This window comes from Desmodus rotundus, chromosome 10, assembly GCF_022682495.2.
Source record: "Desmodus rotundus isolate HL8 chromosome 10, HLdesRot8A.1, whole genome shotgun sequence".
NCBI lineage: Eukaryota > Metazoa > Chordata > Mammalia > Chiroptera > Phyllostomidae > Desmodus > Desmodus rotundus.
The window spans coordinates 97,063,213-97,074,550 of NC_071396.1; the positions used below are offsets into that span (position 1 = coordinate 97,063,213).

The 11,338-nt window shown below is 38.0% G+C and overlaps 1 protein-coding gene across 2 annotated transcripts in view; it reads left to right on the forward strand.

Moving 5' to 3' along the window:
* The window catches only part of ME2 (malic enzyme 2), a 37,635-nt gene extending 26,812 nt beyond the window's left edge, over positions 1-10,823 (forward strand). The window contains exons 13-16 of one of the 2 annotated variants that reach the window (XM_045187862.3): positions 1,361-1,463; positions 4,179-4,249; positions 4,904-5,002; positions 9,970-10,823. In XM_045187862.3, the coding sequence (XP_045043797.1) occupies positions 1,361-1,463; positions 4,179-4,249; positions 4,904-5,002; positions 9,970-10,137 (441 nt within the window). In that variant the 3' untranslated portion in view covers positions 10,138-10,823. The remainder of the gene's footprint in view (positions 1-1,360; positions 1,464-4,178; positions 4,250-4,903; positions 5,003-9,969) is intronic. The other variant, XM_024580642.3, reaches the window with a different exon arrangement.
* The last annotated feature ends 515 nt before the right edge of the window (positions 10,824-11,338 follow it).

Consider the following 11,338-nt stretch of genomic DNA (forward strand, 5'->3'; position numbering starts at 1 on the left):
AAGAGAGGATGATAAGAGCTGTCTGTAGAAAACAGTATAGTTGTAGGTCCAAGCTAGTCACCTGAGCCCACCACTAAGCATGTAGCTAACTTGCTTCAACACCTGAATCTTGTATCATTTTGAAATTGAAAGTATGTCCTGTAAAAGTAGTAATTACCATACATTATGGACCTTCAGGTCATCCCACGGGTCAAATTCTCAAGTGTTAAATGCACCAATGCCAAGAGTCTGCTATACTTCAAGTAATAATACTAAGGCATTACACTCTTGGTATAATTTGTATTTTAGATTATTAGACAATTCTGTTGAATGTTCAAGTGTCCATGGCAGTGTGTCCATCCTTCTGTGTGGACATAATTCAGTCTTTTTTTTTGTAATTCACCTTTTAACTCAATCCAAGAAGCTGTTTAAACGTGATGTATATATGTTATATATTACTGTAAGAGGTTATCCTGTTAGAGAACTATTGTTTTCTTCTTGATCTTTATGTTACTTTTTGCCAGGGAAATTCAGGAGTGATGGAATTTGTCTTGGGGGGGGGGGATTATATATAAAGGATTTTGTTTTATAAAATAATGTTCAGATACTTTCGTTTTCCCAGGCATGTGCTTCTCACTACAGAATGTGCCAGTGACAATTACTATATGCCATCGTAGAGCACAGTACTAAAACCAATGATTACAACAAATTTGGAGACTTTTTTGTTTTTACAAGGCAACGTGCCTTTGTTTCTGGGATTGATAGTGTGGTTATATCAATGCCTCTTTTCGAGACTGGCTCCCTCGGGGGCATTGTGGCCTAAGGGAGAAAGACCGTGGCTTTGAAGTTCTAAATCTCTAGACACCGGTTTGACTGCTACGGCTGTGACATGTGGCCTTTTACAGAGTACTTGGAAATGGCTAAGCCTTAGTTTTCTGATTTTATTTTATCAGTGAAATCAAGGTAACGATAACCTCAAGAGGTTTTTATGCAGGCTGAATGAACTGAGCTAACGCTTAGCCCCTGGTGCCAAGCCAAAGACAGCAGATGTGCAGTAAACGTAGCAGTTTAAGTTTGGATGCTTTCCACTGCATTCAGAGATGCTTACACATTGGCCATCTACGTTTGAAAATTGTTTTAAGGGAAATGGAAGTGAAAGGTTTTTTGAAAAATTATTAATGGACATTTTTTTCAACTTGCATAAAATATACTTCATTCTAACAAGGATTTTCATGATGTGATTGTGTTATATAATAAATTATTCCTGTTTGCAGATAACATGTTGCTCTACTTTACTACAGGATTGAATCTTGTTTAAGTTAACCTCAATGTTTTAGACCACACAGAGTAACAAAATCGAGGTGATGTCCTTTCTTAACAGGGAAGGTGTCTCTTTGCCAGCGGCAGTCCATTTGAGCCGGTGAAGCTACGTGACGGGCAGCTGTTTACGCCAGGTCAAGGGAACAACGTGTATATTTTTCCAGGTAAATGTCACTATTATGTATGTTGCAGAGTAGTAGTTAATGACATATAAGTACTTCATGAAATTCTTTAGAATTTAAGGTTAGGATGGACAATAGCACTTACAGGATTCTGGTGTGACTGTACAGGGAAACCCAAGGAACTCAGCAAGTCCCCCTTGCTCTATTTCCCCTGAAAATGTATTCATGTTGTTTGTTAAACTTGTTCTTATTGTAGAAATAGTGTAGTACGTGGCTCATAAAAATGCAGAAGGAAGAGCATGGCATAAAAGGATAGAACCCTCTTTATTTCCCCTTGGTACCCCCTTGTCTCAGCTCTAACTACCGGCTGTCAGTGGGGAAGTACAAGCAACGGCACACACAGACGTTCTTCTAATACTTTGCTTTCTCTCTCTACCACTCAGTTTGTGTTATGACAGCCTTCAGTTTTCCTAGTAGTTACCTTTATCTTCATGACCATAGTTAAAGAGGTTTTGTTAACAACTCAAGACAGTTTTCATCAGCTTGCCACAGTGAGAAATGAAAAAAATCTGTGTTTCTTACTTCATCTCCCACTTTTGGTTAGTTACTGTGACTCTTATTACTCGTGGTGGAGAGCTCCTTTTAGACACGTATGTCGTGTTATGTCGTCTTCCATGCTCCGTCTATGGATTGGCTCTGGAATTAAATGGTTATGTAAATTTTATTCACCAACTAAACAAGAGTGTAATTTGATAAATATTACAGAATATGTGATTCTAAATCACAAAATTTTAATACTTAATCTTGCAAGTGTCAAATATCATGAATTCTTTCATTTCTTGCCAGCTTGCTTCATTTTTTCCGGATATTACTCCACAACAAAGTATTTCTGTGTCCCACGTTTCCTGATTCTCTGTTTTGTATGTGTGCGCCATTTCTCTCTGTGTTGATGCTATTTCTCTCTGAATGAGTCTCATTTGTTTTTTTGGTTTTTTTCTGGAATACATCTTTGTCTAAGGTTTTTTATAAAAGCATGGAAAAAATTTCCTGAGTTTTTACCCCTCTGAAAATGTCTTTATTTTTGTCCTTTTGCTTAATAGTTTCATTGGGTAGAGACATGTAGCTTCAAAGTCATTTTCCGCAGACCTTTGAAAGTATTTCTCCTTTCACTTCTAGTGGCCAGTATTGCTAATGAGAAATCTGGCATCAGTGAGATTCTCATCCCTTTATACATACTAGCTTTATCTCCCTAATAATGTTTAAAATTGTTGTCTTTATCTTTACATTTCTGAAAGGTTAATGGGGATGCATTCAGGTTTGGGTGTCTTTCCAGTTATCGTGTGTATCTGTGGGTGGGCCAGTTTACTCTGTCTTCTTCTCCAAAAGATTCTTTCAGACTCTTATCCCCCCTCATTTCTTCCATTATTTCTGTGTTTTCCTTATGGGACATGTGTTAGACCGTGGTCAAATCCCTCTGTTGACCTTGACTTATAAATTTTATTTCATGCTTTCACCTCTGCCTATTTTATTATGTAATATGGGGGATTTCTGTAGTGTTCATTTACTCACTGTATCTGTTCTGTTTTTTAGCTCTTACAGGTGTGTTTTGTTTCAGTTGTTTTTTTTCTTTTATTATGGAAAATTTTAATCATATACAAAATCAGAGGGAAGGATGAAGTCCCACGTTCCAATGTCCCACTTTCAGCAGTTTTCAATGCATAGCCCATCATATTCTCCCACACTTGACCTTCACTGGGTTATTTTAAAACAAATCACAGACATTATATAATTTCATTCAAAACTACTTGAGTATGTATCTCTATAAGTAATTTTTATTAAATATAACCATATTAGTAGTTTCATATCAAAGGAAATTAACAATAATTGCTTAATACCATATGTCCCCAATTCAATCAGTTCAGCCATTTTTTAAATTCCCCACACCTTTTTCATCCTAGAATCACTCTTTTTTTAATAAAAGCTTTTCTCCTTTTAAAAAGTTGCAGTATTCTTTCAAATGTCTCCCGAGAGTTAGGATTCTTTGAAGTATTTCTCCCTTTGTGGTGCTTATTTTCCATAAATTTCTGGTGGTTCTTAGTTGCTTGTTTTCCTGAAAGACTATGTTGAGTAAAACAGGGATTTGACACAAATCTCCCGTGTACGTACGTCTTCCCCCTTGCTGGCCTCTCCCGGAATAACTGACAGCAGGCTCCCGTTCAGATCCCGAGACAGGTAGACTTACCGCATGTGTAGGCTGCCGTCGAGTAGGTGTGCTGTAACGGCAGTCAGAGAAGGGTCTAGCCTGTGAATACCGAGTGCTTCTGTATGTGACCTTTTCTCCTTTTTCCCATGCAGCTGTGGTTGTGTAGAGTTCTACCCTCCTGGTCTCCTGAGACCTATCATCTGTAATAGAAACTGTTCCATCACTGATAGTCTCTTTCTAGAACTTGATAATGTTCGAATTGATCTGTTCTATCCAACAACATTTCTTTGGCACAAAGGCATAAGGGCATGGGAAGAATACTTTGCTGATTTAACAAAGCCATTTTTTATATCATATTTGACTAGTAAGGAAATTGGCAGTTGATAACTTTTATACAACATTTCTGGTTTTTCTTGGCTGCTTTGTGTTTTGGGGGGTGGTTTTGGGGTAGGGGTGCGTTACTATTGACTTGCTTCCAATCTGGGAATTTATTTGGCTTCTTTCACGATTTGAGAAGTTGACTTGCTAAATAAACTGTTTAAAATGTATTCTAGGCGTGGCATTAGCTGTTATTCTCTGCAATACCCGGCATATTAGTGACCATGTTTTCCTAGAAGCTGCGAAGGTAAATGTTTTAAATATTGTTTGGTTATTTTATAAAAGATGAATTATAAAGATTAAAAACAGAAAGAAAAAGAGAGAATGGGTTAAATCTGCCTTAGGAATGGAAAGGAAACTACTCATCCATTACTTTTTTGATTTGCCCATCTACTTTCACATAAAATTATTTTTTACCATGATTTTTCAAATGTTTGATGCTAACCTATGGATCCTTTCATATTTATAACACATCTGCTGCACCTATATTACATGTATGTGATGATAACTTGTGACTGCATAGGTAAAGTATAACTCCTTGTGAGTTTTTAATGACTACTACTGATTTATGTGAATAATTGGATCTCCAAATTTGGCAATACGGGTTTTGAATAACTCACATTAATACAAATGCTGATGTCCATTTTCATAGTCACTGTTGTAATTATGCCAAACTCTGTATGTTAAGTAAAGTGTCAGTAAGTCTTTAAATATGGTTATTTCTTTATCGTTGAGTGTGAGAACAGTATTGATTTTTGCAATAGTTCAAGTGTATTCCTGCTAGGAGGAGGAGAATTGTATCACCTGTGTCGTTCTCTGCTCCCCCACCCCTCTCTCCGTGTCCTCTGTCTTCGTTATTCTGTGTTATATGAACAAACAAAGGTGCTGTTTTTGTCTGTAGGCACTGACAGATCAACTGACGGATAAAGAGCTAGCTCAAGGGAGACTTTACCCACCTCTTGCTAATATTCAGGAAGTTTCTATTAACATCGCTGTTAAAGTAAGTAATAGCTTATACCTCTTCACATAAGTTTTTGTGGCATTTTCTGATGTAAAACAAGTTTATTAGAGAAAAATTTGAAACACTGAGAGGTTGCAAAGAAGAAACTTTAGGTCATCCATATTCTACCAAAATACAACCCCATTATTACTTTGGGTTTGTTGCCTTCTAGGCTTCTTTCCTCGCAAACACACACAGTAAGTGCACACACGCCAGTCGCCTGTACTTGTTTTGTAATTGGTTCTCACTGTGCTTTTTCCCACTTAATGCATTGTAAGCCTTTTCCCACGTAAATCAATAATAATTCTCACGTGTGATCATTAATGCTGCTTGTAATTCTCGTTATATCATAATTAGTTTAACCATTTCTGTTTGGACATTTAGGTGTTTTTCATTTTGGTAGAAATAATATTGTAGTGGACATCCACAGATAAGACTTCATGTGCATTTGTGATTATTTTTCCTTAAGATAAATTGCTAATCATAAGGATAAAAGTTATTAACGTGCTAAGACTGCTGATATACATTGCCAGATGGTTCTCCGGAAAAAAGTACTGATTTACTTTTTACCTGTTTGATATGAGTGTATTTGCTTTCCCATACCTTTGCCAATGCTTAAGAATTATTATTTTTTAAATATTATGTATTTTTTAAAATATTTATTTATTTTTAGAGAGAGGGGAAGGGAGGGAGAAGGAGTAGGAGAGAAACATTGACATGCAAGAGAAACATAGACTGACTGCCTCTCGCATGCCTCCAACTGGGGACCTAGCCTGCAACCCAGGCATGTGCCTTGGCTGGGAATTGAACCAGCTACCCTTTGGTTCACAGACTGGTGCTCAGTCCACTGTGCCACACCAGCCAGGCCAAATCTTGTGTATTTAATAGGTGAAAAATGAATCTTATTTTTATTTAAAACACTCATTTTATTATTACATTGGAGAATATTTTGTGTTTATTGAATAATTATATTTCTTCCATGAATAGCTTATTCATGACCTTTGCTTGTTTTTATATTTATCTTTCTACTTTCTTTTATTATTATTATTATTTTTTTATTCTTACCCAAAAACATTTGTTTCCTTTGCTTTTTGAGAGAGAGAGAGAAAAATCTCAGTTTGAGTAATATTGATTGGTTGCCTTCTTGTACGTGTCCCAACCAGGGATCAAACTCACAACCAGGGCATGTATCCTGACCGGGAATTGAACCCACAACCTTTTGGTCTACAGGACAACACTCCAACCAACTGAGCCACACTGGCCAGGGCTGTCTTTCCGCTTTCTAATACTGATTTTTAAGAGCTCTTTAATAAGGGAAAGGATCTTTCTGTTTGCTGTGGTAGAGGTATTGCCCCATTTGTCAATTATTTTAACTTTTGGAGTTGGTGTGCCATTTTTCAAACGCTCTTTCATAAAATTGTCTTGTTAATTTTATGGATTGTTTCTCACCTTTTATGAATGTTAATGCCTTCTCCCACTCCAAAATTATATAAATATCTACCTGCATTTTCTAATAACATACAACTTTTTAATCCCTCTGAGATTTACTTTACTGTATGATGTGAGACAGGGAAACTTTTTTTCTGAGTGTTAAGCAGTTGCCTCCCCACCAGTTGACTGAGAATACTCACTCCTTTTACGCATATTAGCACAACATCTTTGAATCTATTACTAGGAGTCTGTTCCTGACCGTATTTTGTCTATCATTAGGTACTGTTCTAATTATTATGGTAATATGTATAAAGTGTATTATTTGATACTGTGCATTTCCCATCATGGTTTTTCAGTTTTTTGAGTTTAAAGAAAGTCCTGCAATTATGTATAAAAGTATGTCATATAAATCAAGTCGGTGAAATTGAGTCTTTCAGTATTGACTCTTCCCCATTCAGTACCTCTGTCTACTTAAGGATTTTTTGGGTTTAAGTCTTTCAATATAATCCTGTTGTTTTCTTCATCTAAATGCAGCATGTCTCATTACTTATTTTCCTAGATATTTAAAATTTCTTTGTTATTGGCCCTGGCTGGTGTGGGTCAGTGGATTGAATGCCGGCCTGAGAACCAAAGGGTTGCCGGTTCGATTCCCAGTCAGGACGCCTGCCTGGTTATGGACCAGGTTCCCAGTTGCAGGGCACTCAAGAGGCAACCACACACTGATATCTCTCTCCCTCTTTCTCCCTCCCTTCCCCTCTCTCTAAAAAATAAATAAATAAATAAATAGTTTAAAAAAAATAAAAGTTTTGGTTATTGTATATAATAAAAGTTTTCTATCCATATATATGTCCTCGTTGGTATATAGGGAAGGTATTAATTTTTATAAATTTACCTGATAACTAGTTTCTTTGTTGAACAACCTTAACTCTTTTAATAGTTTCTCAGTTAATACTTTTGGAATTGTTGAGTTTTGAACAATCTGCAAATAACTTCTTGTTTAAAAAAATACATGTAGCCTGCCCTGGCTGAGTAGCTCAGCTGTTTGGAGCATCATCCCATTACACTAGGGTTGCAAGTTCAATCCCTGGTCAGGGCACACATTAGAATCAACCAATGCATGCATCAATAAGTGGAACAACAGATTGATGTTTCTCTCTCTCTCTTAAAAATAAAATCAATTTAAAAATATGTATAGCTCTTTTTCCCCCCTGTCTTACTAAATTCGTTGATACTCGAGCAGTTTTAAGCAATTGGTTTGATAAGGGCATTCCTTAGTGTCATAGGTGATGCCAGCTTTGATTGAATAAATACTTTTTAAATATTTTATTTGTTTATTTTTAGAGAGAGGGTAAAGGAGAGAGAAAGAGAGTGAGAGAAACATCAATGTACAAGAGAAACATCAATTGGTTGCCTCTTGCATGCCCCCAACTGGGGACCTGGCTCACAGTCCAGGCATAAGCCCTGATTGGGAATCGAACTAGCAACCTTTCAGTCTGCAGGCTGGCACACTGAACCACACCAGCCAGGGCAATAAATATTTTTTAATCTTTTTAAAGAAGTAGGCTTTTATTCCTAGTTTACTAAGATTTTCTTAAACATTAGGATTGGATAAATTCATCAACTACATTTTCAGCTTTTACACTGATGATGATAAGATTTTACCCCTTGACTCTCAATTGTTATCATTGCATTATTTTGATACTCATAAACTAAGCAAAGACTGGGATGTAAAGGATGATATATTTAGGAAATAGTAACCAAACCTGTTGAGTTGGACTCTTACAGTGTAGTAGGAGAATGGCCTCAGATAAGATCTGAATGTAATCTTAAACTTGTGTAAACACCCAAATGCCAGACTTAAAAGAGTCTGACTGAATACCTTACTATTGCAAAACAGTGGAAGATTTTAGAGCCCAGAACTAGCATGAGTGGAGTTCAACGTTAGGACTTAGAGAGCGATAGCACAGGTGTGACAGAGTTTGGAAGATACTAGTCCATTCAGAGATTTACTGGTGTGTCCAAATGAAGTGCTGCATGAGGAAGGAGATCGGCGTTTGGGGCTGAGATGGGCACGTGGCCCCGGGATCACATCTCTTCCTCCTTTCCCCGGGTAAGAGAGTTCGATCCTTCTTCGTGGGTTCCAGGCTTTCCTTTGTAAGAGTGAGGAATCAGGAGAGTAAGCAGTGCTTTGTATCAGTCCCCCAGCCCAACCCACAGCTACCGAGCATTTTCTGATAGCCACCAGTCACCTCCTGCACGCCTGCAGGACCAGGGAGAACTCCGAGCTCCCAGGCTTTCCCCAGGCTTTTTGGTGGATACAGATATGTCTGTCCCCAGGCTTTTTGGTGGATACAAATATGTTTCCAACAATAGTCTAGAAAATAATTGAAACACTTCCCATCACAAAATACAGTGACACTGAGCTCCTAAGACCAAGGATTATTTTTAATAACCACCATTTTTTGGTTGCGTTTTTCTTTTAGGAAGCTGAAATAAAGTTTAATAGTGGACACCATTTGGAATGGGAATTGGAGGAGGAGGAAAAGAAAGACATACTTGTTTGGATGTTTTTACAATGTGTGACTACACTTTTAAAGTTAAAATAAAGTCATACTGGGACTTAATGGTTGACAGATAGGCACTGTGCTGCCCTGTAAGGAGCCTTTTCCTTCCACCTCATTTCACACTACAGTGGAGCTCAGTGGGTTTGTGCTGACCAGCCGTCGTGGTCTGCGGCGTGGTGGCAAAGATCAGAAATTCACTTAAGTGGGAAATAGCCTAGCTTAACTGTTTAGGGTCTGGGATCTAAATTCAGAATGTTTTGGGTTTAAAACACAGCTCACGTAACTATAATATCTCTGGCAAGTTACTTAAACTCTTTATACTTTGGTGTCCTCATGTAAAATGGAAGAATAATAACAGCACTTACATCATTCGGTTCCCGTGAAGCACACAGCACATGCCCGGCGCTCAGAGGTGGTGGTGAGCTGCCGTGTGTGGGTTTCAGGCCTGCCTTTATGTGACCCTGTAGTCTAGTGCCCGAACTTGATTTATAGTAGTTTTTATGTCTCTTACTCCTAATTTGAGAGCAAAAACATCAGGTGCACTTTGGTTAGGTTTCACTCCATTCCGGTGAGCTGTGATTAAGTAGTCTCCTACAGGCGGCTTCAGCAGGACGCTGGGGAGAAGGGACACGGGCAGGACCCGCCACCCAAGTAGGTGCCCTTGACTGACAGAGTGTAGCTTAACGGTGTTTGTCGGATTGGACTGTTAGGGGAATGCCAGTAATTCAGGGTGAGGGGGTGACTTTAAACGTATCAGACTTAGGGTAAGATAGCAGATGATCTTTATTTCATCTTTTACAAACTTTCAATAGTCTCAACATGTGTTGAAATGAGTCAGAGTAATGTCATGTTTTATTCCGAAAAAAGAAAAATGCCATTCTTTTAAGTTCATTTGTCTGTGTCTCAATAGTACTTTTTCTCTCACATAGGTTAATACTCAGAGTCTACACAGTAATCTTATTTCCTTTTCAGGTTACAGAATACCTATATGCTAATAAAATGGCTTTCCGGTACCCAGAACCTGCGGACAAGGCCAAGTACGTTAGGGAAAGAATATGGCGAAGCGAATACGACTCCATGCTGCCAGACGTGTACGAATGGCCAGAATCCTCATCCAGCCCTCCCCCGCTGTCCGAATAGAAGCGCCCACCAACAAGTACTTTCCAGGCTTCAGGGAGCCCCCTTTCTCAGACAAAAATATAATGTTCTCAGATTTGCGGGTTTTTTCTGTGTTTTATTCTCCCCCACTGCTTTGTTTGACTGACTTTTCCCCGCGAATCTTCTGTATGGGGTCGATGCGTTGACACATTGTCTGTGCCCACCAGCACCCTGCCATCAGGTAACCATAACGCTTTCATCCCGATGTGCGGCTCATTCCGCGTCAAAGAGATGTTACAAACGTGTTTGCAGACGTCTTCCCCTGTGCTCTTGTTCACACTTGCCAAAGTGTTTGCTCTTTACTGTTGTAGGTAGTGACCTCTCACCCCGTCCTTCTAGGGCTACCAAAGTACCCACGTCTGTGGAGATGAGCAGAGAACTTTGAGAAAAAGCCAAATTTTACCAAATTCTAAGGACAGATTGTCTGTTGAAGATGTTCTTTTATTTGTTCTTCACGCCCTGAAATTCCTTTCTGGTGAAAAGATCCAGAGAAATATGAAAAATCTACCCTATTATTTATTTGTTAGACTAAATTAAGGCTTAACTATGGCATCGTGAGAGAGAAATGGGAACTACTGCTGCCTTTAGACAAATAATATCATTTCAACAGTATATAAAAATTGGTGTAACTTTTTTATTTAATAAAGGTAATAACTTAAATTTAATTGCTTCAGTTATGCTTTCTATTGTATTGCCCAAGTAGAAATTCAGCTTCGTTTATGAGGAAAAACACATATTTTTATCTTCTTATTTTCTAAATGATTCTAAGGAGGGGGCATAGGATGCCTAATGCGTAACTTTTGGCTGCTATCGTGTGACTTTGAAGACATTAGTGATATGATTCACATCTGAGTCGTAGTTAGGTGAAGAGGTAGTACCCTGACTCCAATAGAGGTGCTCTAATACTTGAGATAATTTGGGGACAATCCTACAGGACATTCCTTTGAATATCATTAGTGACAATTCTTTCTCCATTAAAGACAGGTTTAATTTTTTTGAAACTACCAAAATTAATTTAGAGCTAAATGGGGATGAATAACATGAGTATTCAGATCTTTTTTATTAGTCCATTTTCATGCCATTTTTCATCCCGGTAAAATGGGTGATAACTGGCTAGTGAGACCAGTTTTTTATGTGGCTGACATATGGAGAGTTCTGAAGGAAAATCCAAAATCATTTTGAG